This window comes from Lipophrys pholis, assembly GCF_963383615.2.
Source record: "Lipophrys pholis genome assembly, chromosome: 14".
NCBI lineage: Eukaryota > Metazoa > Chordata > Actinopteri > Blenniiformes > Blenniidae > Lipophrys > Lipophrys pholis.
In genome coordinates, this window is record NC_137633.1 from 13962791 (window position 1) to 13979821 (window position 17031).

The 17031-nt window shown below is 40.7% G+C and overlaps 2 protein-coding genes across 2 annotated transcripts; both read left to right on the forward strand.

The window, feature by feature from the left end:
* Nucleotides 1–1327: 1327 nt before the first annotated feature.
* On the forward strand, nt 1328–9008 carry hadhab (hydroxyacyl-CoA dehydrogenase trifunctional multienzyme complex subunit alpha b). Its single transcript, XM_080480490.1, has 20 exons — nt 1328–1470; nt 2157–2198; nt 2294–2364; nt 2449–2582; nt 2730–2868; nt 2963–3082; nt 3487–3589; nt 3726–3848; nt 3933–4051; nt 4545–4601; nt 4693–4802; nt 4891–5025; nt 5177–5348; nt 5502–5588; nt 6072–6212; nt 6390–6458; nt 7274–7469; nt 7560–7674; nt 7788–7933; nt 8140–9008. The coding sequence occupies exons 1-20, from the start codon at nt 1404–1406 to the stop codon at nt 8283–8285; spliced, it is 2292 nt and encodes a 763-aa protein (XP_080336616.1). The 5' UTR covers nt 1328–1403; the 3' UTR covers nt 8286–9008.
* Nucleotides 9009–9155: 147 nt separating this feature from the next.
* On the forward strand, nt 9156–16556 carry LOC308119464 (kinesin-like protein KIF3B). Its single transcript, XM_080479479.1, has 8 exons — nt 9156–10809; nt 10897–10998; nt 11178–11300; nt 11598–11716; nt 12270–12386; nt 13000–13120; nt 15343–15521; nt 15743–16556. Exons 1-8 carry the CDS (start codon nt 9436–9438, stop codon nt 15891–15893), a joined length of 2286 nt encoding a protein of 761 aa, XP_080335605.1. The 5' UTR covers nt 9156–9435; the 3' UTR covers nt 15894–16556.
* The last annotated feature ends 475 nt before the right edge of the window (nt 16557–17031 follow it).

Below are 17031 nucleotides of genomic sequence, written 5' to 3' on the forward strand. Positions count from 1 at the left end.
TCGAAGTTAAACATTTGGTGTTTGAGAGGACTCTGGTTGAAGTGTTCTGGGTTTTTAAAAGGAGAACTGTAAACACATTTTTTCAATAATCCAGTCATAATGAAATAAATGATTAAACAAGTTTCTGTGAATCTTGTCCAGTTAGAAATCCTTTAATTGTTGCTATATTTTTCAGATGTTGATAAACCTCAGTTTATTTTGATGCATTAAACTTTATTATAGAAATCCAATAAAACAGTTACTAACAGTAATAACAGTTTTCCCATCAATTCAGTCATGTTTGAACTTGAAATGTTTTGCCTTTCTTACTTTTAACCAATGCAGTATTATCTATTTCACGCAACACCTCACAGCTGACTTGAAGTTAATTTGCCATAGTGAGGTAGTGTGGAAAAAAGGATTGAGCAACACTGGCAACCTATCAAGAGAGAGCTCAGTTCCTGTCACCTGACCTAAAAAGACTCCCATTAATAAACAAAAAAAAACCTGTCAGAATTCTCATGAAGTGCAATTTGTGAAGAGATTGCCAGGCTTTTGTTATTTCTGCCTGACGTGTCTAATAAGCTAAATTTTCTTGGAAAGATGCCAATGTAATGTAGTTCAGTTAATAGTCCACAGAGTATTGCACTTAGCAATATTACTATTACATTATAATTAATTAATTGTGCATCACAATAATATAACAGGTATATAAAATGTCTCCAAAACAAGCGGGAGTGAGTGTATTTTGAAGTAAATTATAACATACATTGGTCCTCGGGGGATATCTTGAAACAATACTGTATTGTCTCTGTATATCTCTGTTAAATTTGGAACAGAAATCATAAAAGGGCATAATCTTACAAGTATTATCGAAAGATGCATCCAAGACCAAGTGGAATGGGAACTAAAATTGTGTTTAAAGATCATTTTCTGGTATTGTAATACCTGTGAAAGGCAGATAATTTGATGGGGAGGTCATGTTCGTATCCACTTTGGAGTAAACAGTTTTCTGCCTCCGCCCTGTGGTAACATGTTGCCATTGCGTTAATTCAAATCAGACCATCTATATTTGACGTATACACCTAATTAAAGAAAATAAAACACACTATGTTCAAGTTTTCTGGATAATATAATTACAATTATAAAATCACTTTATTATTGAATTCAAAACAAATGAATTATTGTTCATTTAATGTCTGTAACTTGTCAGGAATAAAAGAGGCGTTTTGTAGTCATTGAACATCCAATCAGCTCAGAGTTCTTTTCTGACATCCAATCATATGTTAGCTTTTATATACTAGCCAATCAGCTTCTAGCAGAGCGCCCTTTTTCAGGAAGTAGCAGCAGTTGGATGAAAGTACTGACAGCGAGATAGGTAGCTAGCTTCATTCCTCCACCGCTCACTGACCTCCCCTCCCAAGATGGCTGGTGTTCGAGCCCTTGGTGTTCTTTCCAGACTGTCAGCAAGGAGATACGCTCTCCTCACCGGTAAGTTTAGCGACGTGTGATTTGGAATTTGTACTGAAAATGAAGACTCGTGGATGGCAATGCCAAACTATGCGGCTAACTGCAGCACAGAGCTAATTAGCTCTTTGATTAGCTTGTTAGCTCGGTGGGTTGTGCTCTTTGCGACACGGTCATTTCGTGTTTTTTTCCCCAATAATACATACAAATGGAATTGTGAAAGTGTGAGAAGACGTCATTACCAAGTACAGCCTGTATAATTCTTTTCTGTCTTCGCGAGCAAACTTATGACGCTGCTGGTGCTAGGCTAGCAGTGCTGCTATGGAGTCGCTGCCGTCCAGGAAAAGTTTTGAATTACATTGTTACTGACGTTGTGTTCCTGCTAAAAGTCTTTAGGTTCAGGCAACGGAAAGTAAGTTTTGATATATGTTGCCATTCATTCGCTATTGTGATGGCCACTATTTCTGTGTCACTGGCCGGCGGAGAATGTAGGTGAAGGGTCGTTTTCTACTGAGTTGCGCAGCTCGTCCCAGTCTGAGGTCAACAGTCTATGGGAACGTCGCATACACATTTTAATTCGTTGATTGTGCTACTGCAGTCAAAGTGTAGATTTAGTTTCGAATTCTAATGAACTGCATTGCTTAGGTAGCAGGCTGGATGACTTGCAAGACTCTACCCAGCTTAATTTCATATTATCTCTCATTCTACAGGTAGAACTTCTCGCACCTTCTCAGTAGCTCCTGCTATGTTGGGTAAATACATAAATCATTCTAAATCTGGAATATTTTCACAAATAGTTTATACTGTTCCCAGACACAATCACACTCTCTTATCTTTCTATTTTTAGCCCGAACCCATGTGAACTATGAAATCAAGGGCGATGTCGCTGTTGTACGAATCAATGACCCAAACTCAAAGGTGAGAGCTCAGCAAAACTGATTTTTATGATGAATTGTCTGAATGGAATATGAATCTAATGGCAGTGCCCCCCACCCCCTCTAGGTTAACACACTGTCGGTTCAGATGCAAAAGGAGATGTCAGAGGTGATGAATGAAGTCTGGGAAAACAATGCAGTTCAGAGTGCTGTCCTCATCTCTTCAAAGCCGGGATGCTTCATTGCAGGAGCTGATATTAAGTAAGAAAGACCTCACACAATCATGAGTTATTTAAATGTGGCAAAAATCACTATTCTAAGGGATTGTGTGTCGGTTATCTCTGAATGTCTAAATTGTGATCTCTTATCTTGGATCTTGTGGGATTCCTCTTTTGTCCTCTGCTACAGTATGATCCAGGCATGTAAATCTGCAGAAGAGGTCAGTGCACTTTCTCAAGGAGGCCAGAAAATGTTTGAGCTCATTGAAAAATCTCCCAAGCCTATTGTTGCTGCCATCAATGGATCCTGCTTGGGAGGAGGCTTGGAGGTAAGCAAATGTGTATTTTACTAAGGAAACCCACATTTGATTTGAAATAACGCCAACGTGTAATCGGCTTTTCTTTTTTCCTTTTTTTCTTCAGTTTGCCATTGCGTGTCAGTACAGAATAGCAACAAAGAGCAAGAAGACAGTTCTTGGTACTCCTGAGGTAATGCTTGGTCTTTTACCTGGAGCTGGTGGAACTCAGAGACTCCCTAAAATGGTAAGTACTGTTAATCAAAAGTGAATCAAACATATTTTATTAAGTACAGAAGAATATATATATATATATATAGTTAAATGTGTAGGAAGGAAGAGAACAGCATGTGAAAGAATCCCATTATAGTCGTGGCTGGACAAGACCAGAAATGGCAGCAGTGCAATGCTAAATAATCTGGTTAATGCTCATAATTGGTTTACAATGTTTACGTGGTCCTCTGAGACCCTGTCAGTCATCAGTGCCGGCCCCACCCACTGTGTCTCGTTTACGCTGTACAAGGTTCAAGATTACTTTATGACCTCATCAAATTTAGCTGTAGTACACCTTTTTTTTTTTTTTTTTTTTATGATTTTTATAATATGCTTTTAACTGCACTAACTAATTGGTTCATGTACTTTCATTGGCAGGTTGGTCTACCCAGTGCCTTTGACATGATGTTGACAGGAAGAAATATCCGAGCAGACAAAGCCAAAAAGATGGGGCTTGTCCACCAACTCGTAGACCCTCTTGGTAAAACCTTATATTAAGTCTTGTTAAGTCAACTGATCTTCAGATATGTCTTGACATGAGCTATAATCGGTGGACTTTGTTCTGTGCTTTAGTACATATCAGAATTAACATAATTAGGGGGAAAATTGCTTTTTAGGACCTGGACTGAAGAGTCCAGAGGAGAGAACAATCGAATACCTCGAGGAAATTGCCGTTGACTGTGCCAGAGGGATCGCCAGTAAGAAGATTCCCCTTCACAAGGAGAAGGGCATGATGCAGCGTAAGCTGGAATATCTCAGCACGTCTGTTTCATCACAGTCGCTTCTATTTATTCTAAGTCAAAATAATGGTGTCCATTCCACAGAAATTCAAGACTATATTATGAGCTTCGAGCTGGTGCGGAATCAAATATACAAAACCGTCCATGGTAAAGTCATGAAGCAGAGCAAGGGACTTTACCCAGCACCCCTGAAAATTATCGAAGTAAGTTCAAAGTTTCTTCTTGGCATTTAAGTAGATTGTCTACTTTACTGTTGATGTGTTTGGGCAGGATAAATTCACATCTCCCACACCAAACTCATGTTTGCAGGGTGCTTGAGCCAATTAAAGCAGATTACACCCATAGCAAGTGGCCAGTCCATCACACAGCAAAAATAGTCGCACTTATTCAAACCTACAGTAAATTTATCAAGTAATAAATCTCAAATGCACGATTTCTTTAATTTCTTATTTTTCAATGACAATGCATGCCTGTACAGCAGGGCGATCACGTATATTGCACACAGAAAGACCCTCTGATTTGAACTGTTGACATTCTTGCTGTGAGGCAAAACTGCTGACCACTTTGTTACTCTGCAGCCTTCTATATTTAAATTATATTAACTGTAATTCAAGTTTCGCCTTTGATATTTGAAGCACTTTGTTAAACTTGTGTTGAAGGAGGAATAATTTCCTTTCCATGGTTTTGTCTTCTCAGTGCGTCAAAACCGGGGTTGAGCAGGGGCCTGTTGCTGGATACTTGGCCGAGTCTCAGGTAAGGCTTATAATCTAATGTCATTACCACATTAGATATGTACGGAGAGGAACAAACTTGTCGTGATCATCGACTTTTGTTTTTCTCTCAGAATTTTGGCCAATTGGCAAAAACCCCAGAGTCTGGAGCCCTCACCGGTCTTTACCACGGTCAAGTAGTATGCAAGAAAAACCGCTTTGGAACTCCTCAGAGAGACGTAAAGTAAGCATAAAGGATGTTCTGGAGAGTCTGCCTTTCTAAAGCCATCATTTTTGTCGGTAGGTAAATGGCTTTTGTTTTTCTTCGCCAGGACTCTTGCCATCTTGGGAGCAGGTCTGATGGGAGCCGGTATTGCACAAGTGTCTGTGGACAAAGGCGTGAACACAATCTTGAAGGACACCACAGAGCCAGGACTAGCCAGGGGACATCAGCAGGTTTTCAAAGGGTGGGTTGATGAGTCTGAAAGCATTCAATTAAGGTTGTTGCTGTACATGTGTTTTAATACATTAACTTTGTAAAATTAAAAACCCTGGTAAAATTATATTTTTCATTTTGAAGCTATGTTGGTGTCATTTTTTTTTGTGTATTTTCTGAAGACTCAATGACAAGACGAAGAAGAGGAGTATCACATCCTTTGAGAGGGACTCCATTATGTCCAACCTGACCACTCAGCTGGATTACAGCGGTTTTGAGAAGGCAGACATGGTTATTGAAGCCGTGTTTGAAGATATTAACATCAAACACGCCGTCCTGAAGGAGGTGGAGGCTGTAAGTGAGATTTCTTATTTTCTTTTGTGAATTGCAGTAATTTTGTTGCAATCATCAGCCTTTATCTATTCTAGCACTGACTTCAGAACGTTATCGATGTGAATTGGTTATTTTACAATGTAAAGCAGCATTTTTACTCACATTTGTCTGCAGGTGGTGTCCCCTCACTGCATTTTTGCCAGCAACACATCCGCTCTGCCGATCAAGGACATTGCTGCTGCCAGCAAGAGACCTGATAAGGTTTGTATGCAGGAAACGAGCAGTGCGAGAATCTGTACACACTTCTACTTGTGTAGAAAGGATTTACTACATTTTTAATTTTAACAATAGGCGTGCAACTTGTATAACATGAATGCAATTTAGAATCACGTGTCGATGCTGTAACTTCCCACAATAAACTCACTCTTCACTCGCACATTGATAATAAATGGCCAAACTTGAACTTTATTTCCAATTGCAGTTAGATTTGTAACCGTTACGTTACAATTTGTTTGGTGTTTAAAATCAGCTTAAAGAGTCAACAGACCTTTTATTGTGCAATTATATAATCTATATTTTGCATGCCAGTGTGCAGCTTTATATTTACCTGCTTGGACGTTGCTTGACACTTGATTGAGACATTCACCTGAACTCCCACCCGAGTTCGTATTTAGGACAAGTGTGATTGCATCCTGGATATACTTGTTTATGTCTTTATTAAATGATATTATCCTGTGTCTTTAGGTGGTTGGGATGCACTACTTCTCTCCAGTGGACAAGATGCAGCTTCTTGAGATTATAACCACCAATCAAACATCAAAGGACACTACAGCCTCCGCTGTGGCCGTTGGTCTGAAGCAAGGCAAAGTCATCATCGTTGTTGGGGTGACTATTTAATTTTTTCATTGCGAAATGTGTAACAAAAAAAGCAAATGACCGACAGTGATAAATTTGCAGTTGTTTAACGTGAAAGTGATTCACTTAATGAGAACCAACAACATTCCCCTGATGGGAGATGTGTCATTTAAAACATAAAAACATACTGTGTATATTCCTTTGCAGGATGGCCCTGGCTTCTACACTACAAGGTGTCTGGCTCCCATGTTGGCTGAAGCAGTCAGAGTTCTTCAGGTTGGTCGCGTTAAAATCCAGAAATGACATTTCTGCAAATCACTGTTATTACTGTTGTTCTGAAAGAGTGTAAAGGCTGATACAGACTGGTTTTATCAAGGGGACAACCACTACAATATACTTATTACACAAAAATAACATTATCCTGTACATCTGTGTTTGCTGCCAATGCTTTACGTAGGTAAATGAATGGAACAAAGATTGAGTGGTTGTTGTAGTGGCATTTCTGTTGGGTGATAAAGGTCGGTATAGATGGAGAATGTGAACACTGTCCAGACTTTTACCTCTTTAGGAAACTATTATTATGTTGCAGGACCGCTTTCTTGGATCATTTCCTGATGTATTTGTATTGGTCGTTTAATTTCACATTATTTCAGGCTGTCTGGTCACATGACCGTGACAATGATCATTGATTAAAGCCAAAACCCTGCATCAAAAGTCCCTGGATCTTTTTTTCTTTTCTAAGGCAGAAAAAAAAAACATATTTTAAATCACATTAAAATCTAATTGCTGTGATCACTAATCTTCCATTTGAATTGGTCAATATTACAAGTGTATCACTGCCTTCCCAGTCAGGCAGTTGGCAAGAAAATGATGCAGACAATGTACATTTTCTTATCAGGCCATTGGTCTGTAGGAGAGATATATTATGCAGTAAGTGAGATGTTTGTCCTCTAAGATGGAATATTGGGAGGAATATCTTGAGATTAAAATCTGTTTTAAAGACAAACGGTGGAGCTCAGCAATAATACGCAGGTTGCCATAGTGTTTTGGCTGATCAATGCATTTGTTCATTAATTAATGCCCTCTTGTAGGAAGGAGTTGACCCCAAGAAGCTGGATTCTCTCACCACCAGCTTTGGCTTCCCCGTGGGCGCAGCAACACTGGCCGATGAAGTCGGCATCGACGTTGCGGCTCATGTGGCCGAAGACCTCGGCAAAGCCTTCGGCTCCCGCTTTGGCGGTGGAAATGTGGAGGTCCTGAAGACCATGGTGGACTCCGGATTCAAGGGTCAATAATTTCACACAATTTCATTTGATCAAGTCCTTCGTTTGGATTAATTAAAGTGTAATTCATTTGTAATGTTTTGTCATCGCCTAGGTCGCAAGTCAGGCAAGGGTTGCTACGTCTACCGGCCAGGAACCAAAGTCAAGGACGTCAACCCAGAAATTGGAGACATTCTGCAAAAATTCAAGATGACCCCAAACCCTGCTGTGTAAGTTTGCAACAGCACAAGAATTCGAGTCCCATCAGTTAACATTAGAAGTCTCAAAGTTTAGACGATAACTACGTTCTTGCTTTTTAAATATTTTATTTTTAATTTCACAGATCAACAGACTCTGATGTGCAGTACAGGCTGGTTTCTCGATTTGTGAACGAAGCTGTGCTGTGTTTGCAAGAGGGCATTTTGAACAACCCGTTGGAAGGAGACATCGGAGCTGTGTTTGGGCTGGGATTCCCACCCTGCCTTGGAGGTCAGATTCAAACCGACATCTTTCGTAGAGGACTTGTTCTTTCACTTTGACAACCCATCAACAGCAGTGGCAAAGACTTTTACAATGGAATGTTGGAAAGTTCACCTGTATAGCTATTTTATGAACAGCTGAATATTTCCCCATGTCTTGGCAGAAAAGGTCCTACCTTGAGCTGTTCCATCCTAACAATCTCTTCCTGCTTCTAGGACCTTTCCGGTTTGTGGACACCTTCGGTGCTGACAAGCTGGTGGAGAAGATGAGGCAATATGAGGCAGTCTATGGGAATCAGTTCACACCGTGCCAACTCCTACTGGATCACGCTACAGATTCCAGCAAGAAATTTCACAAGTGACCGGCTCGCCGCGTGTGCCAGTAGAGCGTAATAATAAAACTCCAGTTTGCCACTAGAATGTGCCTAACATATCATTTATAGGGGCAAACATGCTGAATGAAACACCCCACAGACAGTTTATTGGGTGCACCCAGCCTAAAATGATTATCATGCAGGTTATATGATGACACCAGCCATCACAGGAGATTATCAGTCTTTGCTGACATTGATTCGGAGAGGTTTTGATTTAACTTTATGATTATTAAATAGTATGCAGTGCATGTTTTTTCCATTGTGTGCACCTGTGTGTACTTACTATCTAGCCACCTATCAAAACTGTGCACAAAAGCATTTCAATTAATCATAAAGTTCAATCTGCACTTATGTACAACTTTTCAAAAACACTTGGGACAATGCAAGCAAGATGCTTTTCATTTCAGGCTGGGGTAATTAATAAATTGGAAATGGCATCTAATATAAGTTGAAACTATACTTACTTGGTGTATGGATCAAGAGACATGGAGGTTAATTATTGAAACAATGCCTTAGTGAGATCAGTGTAGACAACATGTTCCTGCTGGTGATTGGATTGTTAATTATTAATGAATGTCTACCTATGGTTCAGCCAGTGTCTTCTCGGTTTTTGTTTTTTTTGTACATTAAAGCCACTGGCTTGAATCTAAACGATGTAAATGTGGAAGCTTAAATAAAACTTTGGTATTGAATGAAAGCAGAAGTGTGTTGACATGCTTGGTGGAGTGTAATCAATCACCGTAACAGAATTGGTCCAGAGAGGCGCACCGGGGAGGATGTCCTCCAATCGTATTCGTCGTGTGGGTCACATGTCTGGTTTCCATTGTCCGCAGAGCAGGGTGTGTGCAGCGGGGAGACAGTGTGGGCTGGGTCAGGTCGGCTGGATGGTGGCGTGTGTTTTTCTTTTCAATATCCTGGGACCTCGCCTCCTTTACATGAGATGCTCCGGATGCGGGAGACGCTGCGCTCACCGGGATGACGACAGAGGCTCGAGGAGGCGCGTCCCACCCATTTCGGCTGCTTTTCTTAAACTGACGCTCGAGAAAGATTGTGGACACAGCCCGAGGTGATGGGTGTTTAACGTGGCGAGGGTAATTTTTATTTTTTTATTTTTTTAAGCCGATCTTTTAAAAGCGAAATGTCTAAAAGCAAAACGTGCGAGGCGGTGAGGGTGGTGGTCCGCTGCCGGCCCTTCAGCAGCAGAGAGGAGACATCCGAGTGTCAAAACATTCTGGAGATTGATGACAAGCTGGGGCAGATCACCATCAGGAACCCGAAGGCACCACCTGATGAGCCTATGAAAGTCTTCACGTTCGACTCCGTGTACGGCTGGGACTCGAAACAAGGCGATATTTACGAGGATGCCGTGAGACCCCTGGTCGAGTCCGTGCTCCACGGCTTCAACGGGACTATATTCGCCTATGGACAGACGGGGACAGGTAAAACATACACCATGCAAGGTGGCTCAAGCGACCCAGAGAGGAGAGGGGTGATACCACACTCTTTTCAGCATATTTTCACACAAATATCCAGAACTCAGAATCAAAAGTACCTGGTTCGATCCTCCTACCTGGAGATCTACCAGGAGGAAATCAGGGATCTTCTGTGCAAGGACAACAACAGGAAGCTGGAACTTAAAGAAAGTCCAGACTTTGGCGTCTACGTCAAAGACCTGTCTTCTGTGGTGACGAAGAACACCACTGAGATTGAACATGTGATGAACATAGGCAACCAGTCCAGGTCTGTGGGGTTCACCAACATGAACGAGAAGAGCTCCAGGTCTCATGCCATTTTTGTCGTCACCGTCGAGTGCAGCGAAGTGGGGCCAGATGGTGAGGACCACATCCGTGTTGGGAAGCTTAACATGGTTGACCTGGCTGGCAGTGAGCGTCAGAGCAAGACAGGCGCTAAAGGCAAGCGTCTGAAGGAAGCTGCCAAAATCAATCTGTCCCTGTCAGCGCTGGGAAATGTCATTTCAGCTCTGGTGAATGGGAAAAGCACCCATGTACCCTACAGAGACTCCAAACTGACGCGCCTGCTTCAGGACTCCCTCGGTGGCAACGCCAAGACGGTCATGATCGCCACAGTGGGGCCTTCTCACAAGAACTTTGAGGAGTCCTTGGCCACCCTGAGGTATGCCAGCAGGACCAAGAAAATAAAGAACAAACCTCGGATTAATGAAGACCCCAAAGATGCCCTGCTGAGGGAGTTCCAGGAGGAGATTGCACGCTTGAAAGCTCAGCTTGAGGAGCGCTTGATGCTTGCAAAAGAGAGGAGGAGGAAGAGGAATAGCAAGAGGCTGAGTAAATGCATGGCTGGTATGGAAGAGGAGCTCCTCAGAGAGAAGGATGCAGATGTGTGGAAGACAGTTGTGGAAGAGCCAGATGTGAAGCTTCGCATGAGAGACAGCGGCGGCATCCCAAAGTTAAAGCATGTGAATGAAAACAGAAAAAGTTTGGAGGAAATGCAGTGGGATCAGGATGCTTTGGAGAAAATCATTGAAAAATATAAGGTACATTCTCACTATGGTGTCTGCTAAATGAGGCGGTGTGGAACAAAAGAAATTTGCATGAATGATTTATCATGTCTTTGTTCACAGGCTATGGAGAGCAAACTGTTAGTCGGGGGAAAGACCATAATTGATCACACTAATGAACAACAGAAAATGCTGGAACTGAAGAGACAAGAAATTGCAGAACAAGTAATTAACAAACAACATTCGAGTGATATTTAACAGTATAGTGCTTGTGATGGAATTCTACATTTGTGTGATATTTACTAAAATGCAGAAATATTTCTGAGTGGTCTGAACTCTCACGGCGAAGTCTTCACAGTTAACAATGACATTTCTGATTTCACCCCATTTGTTCTGATCTGCAGATAAGAAGAGAGAGAGAGATCCAGCAGCTGATGATGCTGCAAGAGGAGGAAACCTTAGAAATGAAAGAGACTTTCTCCTCGATGCAGCAGGAGGTCGAACATAAGACAAAGAAGCTGAAGCGGGTGAGAGATGACTCATCCGTGCGAATTTCGCAAAAGCAATTACACATTATTTGATCGTTTAATCTCATTTGCAGTGAAGAATCCCGCATCCTCGAGAGATGTGAGGAGAAGCCCCATCAGTGCATTCAGGCTTCTCTGGACAGAATTTAGATTTTTTGTGGTGTTTTAAGAGGCTACTTTTCAGATTCTGTTGACTTTTCTGCCTCCCAAAGTCAAGTTTAACTGGTGTAACTCTGTGAAACTATCCGGTCATCTGGCAACTAATAAAACAAGTATTTCCACTTCCTCTCCGTGTAGTTTTATGCCAAACTGCAGCTGCTGAAGGGAGAGATGAAAGACATCTTCGATGAACACGTGACAACCAGACAGGAGCTTGAACAGACACAGAACGAACTTACCAGAGAGCTCAAGTACAAGTAAGTCAAACATGGAGATTATCATCCTGTTCTTTGTTTGAAGTATTCGGTTTCAGTCAAATTACGTTAAAGTGCAATCGGCTTGCTTTCATTCACACTCACACTGTATGTTCACCTGCTGTTCCTGGCATATAACTTAAAAAAAAAAAGCTCTCAAAACTCAATAAATCACTGGTGCGACGACACCACACAGAGATTAAAACCTCGCTCTTGTATATACTGCAAAATGTGTTTTACAGCAACAATTTTCTGTTTAGTGTATGTTCAAAAATCCCGATTTGCACATCAGAGAAAATCGCAACAACACACTTTCTAGGATCTTGTGCAGACGTCTGAGCTTTGAACATGTCCATCGTTTCTTATTTGGAGTGTGTCCACTTGGGCTGGGTGTGCCTGCCAGGTGGTGGCTTCACTTATTGTTCTAGAGAAAGGATCCACAGCCTTCCTTGGAGGCAACCTGAGGCTGGTCGGGAGCCACTGGCTCCACAAGCATAGAAATATTCCAGGATTATGTATCACATCAATGTTGTTGCCTTTCGTTGCACATTGGCAGGTATCTCTTGATAGAGAATTTCATACCTCCCGAAGAGAAGAACAAGATTATGAACAGACTCCAGTTTGACGGCGAGGAGGACCAGTGGAGACTGCAGCCTGTCCTTCCATCGGAGAGGTCGGTCAATGGACTCATTATAGACATATTCAGTTACTTCACCCTCTTTTCTCAGAAACAAACCACACCGAATCACACGCTGTAGGTCCTATGAACAGCCGCCTGCATGAAATGCTTCACCGACGCAGTAAAATACCTGTTTCCTAACCATCGGTTGCCTGAATAGAGGATAATGCCATCTGTAGGGCTGGAAATAAAGGGTGTAAGTGGTGGGTTTCTGTATGTAATCATCATACACCTGCCACACCTGCAGATTCACATATGAGCTAGCACTTATAGCATTCTTGGAAATGGGAGTCGGAAGCAGATATACAAATATGATGTCACTTATAGGAGTCATGTTGAGGGAAAACTAAGAGGAGGGCGTACTTGAATTGAATGAATTAAGTCTATATTGTAGCTCTTGTAAGCCACTGTCATTTCAATTTAGTCATATTTGTCTGGTATTACATTTCCACCAAGACTCAAGCTGGAGACCTTTCCTGAATTACTCCCTGAATATGTGAAGTTGTTATATATTGAGCTTCCAGAAGTTTGCATTTCAACCACTATTACCAGGTGAAGAATTATTTCACTGAATATGTAGCCATGCATTATTTTTTTTTTCCTCCAGTGTGCCCACTCAGGGCAAGAGAAGGCCTCTCTCAGCTGTGGGATACAAGAGGCCAATCAGCCAGCATGCGCAGATGGCTGTTGCCACAGCGACGTGTACCGGGACTTCATTTAGATACCAGGTCAGTGGTTGACTTTCACAAGGCCAGTTGGCAGAAACAGCAGACAGAAATCAAGTGAGGTGGTGGTGAATTTGTCCCGTGCCCATCAGTGCTGTCAATCTTCTTCACGAAAGGATGTCAGGCCCCTTGTCGCCATAGAAACGGTTCAGAAGTTTGACCAGCATGTGTCACTGAATCGTCAGTGTAAAGTTACAGTGCAGATTCTGTGTGTTGCTTTCAAATAAAAATCACAACTCAAATATTACACACAAAGCTGCATGCTCCATTATACAAGGCATTATTGTCAGTAATGTAAAAATGTTTTCAGTAATCACACTATTAATACTTTATCATTGTTTGGGGAACAATTCTGAAGATTGTTTATTATGTCATTTTTAAAATTGTGTCGCTACCATCAAAATCATAATGACCTGATGATGTTCATGGAGTCCAAATATATCTGATATAAATATCTGATATATTTTGTATGACTTATATTGTCTTCTGTTATGAGAGTTAGCTATCATTTCATTATGTTTTCTTTGCGATTTACACACACCACCCAGGCCTTAAATGAATTAAACTGACATGATGTTTTTAACTCTTAAGTGACCATGTTTGGTCACTTTATGTATTTCTTATTGTTTATCGCAATCTAATAATAGTCAAAGGATGAACATGCCAATCATAACGATCAGTATTACTTGTGTTGGATTTCTGCAGTTATTGACATTACGATGAAGCGTGACAATTCATACGTTACTGTCAGGGACCAAGCAGTTAAGCAACGAGGAAAACCTTATTTTTGAAAAAGGGGGTTTTGTTTACCCCCCAAAAATACAAGAAGGTACAAACTTAAGTTTCTCTGACAATTAAAGGAGGTCAACAAATAAAACTTAAATGACTAACAAACTGAGGTGAAACACACAAGGGGAAACACAAATTACACATAAGTAATGATGGGGAAACTACCTAAACTAAAAAAAAAAAAAAAACCTCTGTAATGGCAAGAGATGGTTTAGCTGATTGCTCAGGCCAGCATAAAAGAGTCTCCAATCTGTTGCGCCGCCTTTTGCCACTGCAGGATGACACCTCCCACCAGCACGGGAACTCAAAATAGAAAAACATAATCAGTACAACTGAAATGTGGTGATGATAGTCCTTCAGTGTGACAATGTGTGCACTCCATTTAAACAGTGTAAGACTAGGGAAAATAGATTTTAAATAAAATGAATAAATCAAATGTGTGGCGTGGACATGAAATGTTTGGGGGTGTGGCTGTCTGCAAAACAAGTGAGGCGAGTGGGAATGGCGTCACCTTCAGCCTTTACTGTGTGGACTTGTCCGTCACAATTACGCCTCTCATAATATCACAAATACTGTTGTGTTTACTTTGGTCGAGTATCTATTAATTAGTTTCAATGCACAGTTGATACATTTCTCTTAAGAATATGAGAAAATACCAAAACTTTCCATATACATTTTTCACAAAACTAGTGCAAGAGTGAGCCTGTTCATTTATTTTTTAAACTATGCCCACTGGATCTAGTAGACATGGGTAAGTCGTGGCCCTTTGATCAAACAAACCTCTTTCACAGCCTCCACGCCAAATTCCAGAAATCATCCCATTATTAGTTTCATGGCTCATTAATATAGGAAAGTTGTTTAAGCCACATTTTACTCTCATTCCAATTCTAGATAATCATTAAATACCGTAATCAATACTAAATACAATTACTCACCATGATTCCGATGCATCCTTGTGGTAGAAGTGCTCAGTCACTATTTGGCCTACTTGAATTGAGGATGACACTCCTGTGGCCCTCACAACGATAAAAGTTGAACCATCCATGAAATATAAAGTCATATTCATGGTAGACCATTTTTGTGCCAATAAGTCATGTTGTAGGATAGTCTTATTTGTGTAATACTGACTTGTCAAACCAGAGATCCAGATTTTACAATGAGAAATTCTGAAACTAGTGTAATTTTATTGAGTTTTGCAATTTCCAACTGATTCTATCATATAGAAATGGCGTATAATCATGTTTATTAATCGAGTTTCAAGGTAAATTTCAACAGCTTACAATTTGAAATTTTTAATTTTACAAGTATTTTACTGACTACTGTAATATAAGTAAAAGTGTGAGAGGAGTTTTAAGATGTCATTAAAAACTAAATTAATATTTTATCATGTTTTTATGCTGTAATGACCATGATTCCACTGTCATCTGTTCATACAGGCGGAGAACATTATGCTTTTGGAGTTGGATATGTCTCCACCAACCATGTTTACCTTGAACCTTAATGGCTCCCACCTGGAGAGGGCCTTTTCTCCCCGAGTGCTGTGCGATCTCCTGGCGACTGTTCCCTTTAGAGAGAGGACCGCTGGATCTTCACGGGTCAGGAAATCCCAGTCCTGGTAAGAGAGGCAGTTTTGACAAACTTTTGGAAGCATCACCTTGTCCTGGCATAAACATTTCCTTTGAAATTAGGTAAAATTATAAGCATGTGACGTGTCGCTGCAATGCTGTATGAACAAATATGCCTGCACACATGTATAAGCAAAAATCCATCAGATAAATAAATGTGTGATATGCAGCTGTAAAACATTTTTGCTGATGTCATGCTGATGTCATGCAGGTATGAAGCGCCACAAGCTGCATCCGTCACATCATCTGCATCATCCACCACTCTGCCATCAGGACCACAGAGCCTCTGTTCCTCTCAGAGACAAAGACCATCCTCAGCTGCCTACCTTCCACTGGGAGATCCCGTTCACCCAAGCCCTTGATATGTCCTAATGCACCTCTGCTGTCCGGCTGCTGGCTGTAGTTCAAAGTGGCACCAGTGACTCCTGTTTAGTTAAGAGCTGTGGGTTGGAGTTGGGCGGGGAAGTGAAGTGTATGACTTGTTCTTTAATAGATTTTATTTTTGTTTTCGAAAAAGCGGTCACTTTGAAGTGTGTTTACCTGACTTGCACAAAATTTTAAGTAGAGTTAAGAATTGAATGTACACTGAAAGCGGTAAATGCAGCATGTAAATATTTATTTTGTCATATTTTAATGAACTCGCGAATGTAAATCTATCTTCAAAATCACCTCACCTGTCAAGTCTGGAGTGAAACGCCCATTATTCTGACACAGCTTTAAAAAAAAGAAATAGAAAATCATATTCATTAAAAAACATTTAAAAGAGCTAAGTCTTTTACATGCTGCCTTTATAATCTTATTCAGTGTTTCTAAGGTAATTACACTGATCTTTCATTTTGATTTGAGGATATTTGATTTGTTGCTCCTTGCACTGTCGTACCCGAAAAGCACAGACAAAACTTTCAGGTTTCCAAAATATGATTAATAATATTAGTATAATTGCGTATTAGAGTCACATTAAGAAGGGAAATGAATGTAGTGGAGTTGTTTGCATAGGTACTTTTCCTGTTTGAGTTCATACATTTAAAAAAAAAAAAATGGAAAAATGATCCCTGTAGTTTAAACCAGTTGTTTTCTCTGAGGTGCCTCCAGATTGCCTGTTTAAAAAAACAATGTAGACTCGCCACATATCCCTAACTGCCAAAGCAGTACAGCAAAGCCAAATGCTGTCTCACCAAGTCACTCTTTCCAACATACCAAATCAGATTCTACGAAGTGTTTTATTATTGTTTCCTTTGAAATTTGCAAATTTCCTTTTTTGAAAGACCTCGATCCCCCAAATGTGATCAACTGCATCCATCCAAAGAGGTCACAAACTCTAAGTTGCTACCCAACTGACCGAAACCACACAGTATTTGGGTAATTTACATTCAATTTGGAACAGGAGTGTCAAATATGAGGCATGTAGGCCAAAACCAGCTCGCAAAACATACATTTTTGGACATTTCACTGGAGTTTGCACAAGAAGGCTTCATTGAAATTGGATTTATATTGGGATTG

Coding starts and splice junctions, on each gene's coding strand:
- hadhab (XM_080480490.1), top strand. CDS start 1,404: ATGGCTGGTGTTCGAGCCCTTGGTGTTCTTTCCAGACTGTCAGCAAGG. Junction 4,602..4,692: donor GATACTTGGCCGAGTCTCAG/GTAAGGCTTATA, acceptor TTTTTCTCTCAG/AATTTTGGCCAATTGGCAAA. Junction 6,459..7,273: donor AAGCAGTCAGAGTTCTTCAG/GTTGGTCGCGTT, acceptor GCCCTCTTGTAG/GAAGGAGTTGACCCCAAGAA.
- LOC308119464 (XM_080479479.1), top strand. CDS start 9,436: ATGTCTAAAAGCAAAACGTGCGAGGCGGTGAGGGTGGTGGTCCGCTGC. Junction 10,810..10,896: donor AAATCATTGAAAAATATAAG/GTACATTCTCAC, acceptor CTTTGTTCACAG/GCTATGGAGAGCAAACTGTT. Junction 12,387..12,999: donor CCTGTCCTTCCATCGGAGAG/GTCGGTCAATGG, acceptor TTTTTCCTCCAG/TGTGCCCACTCAGGGCAAGA.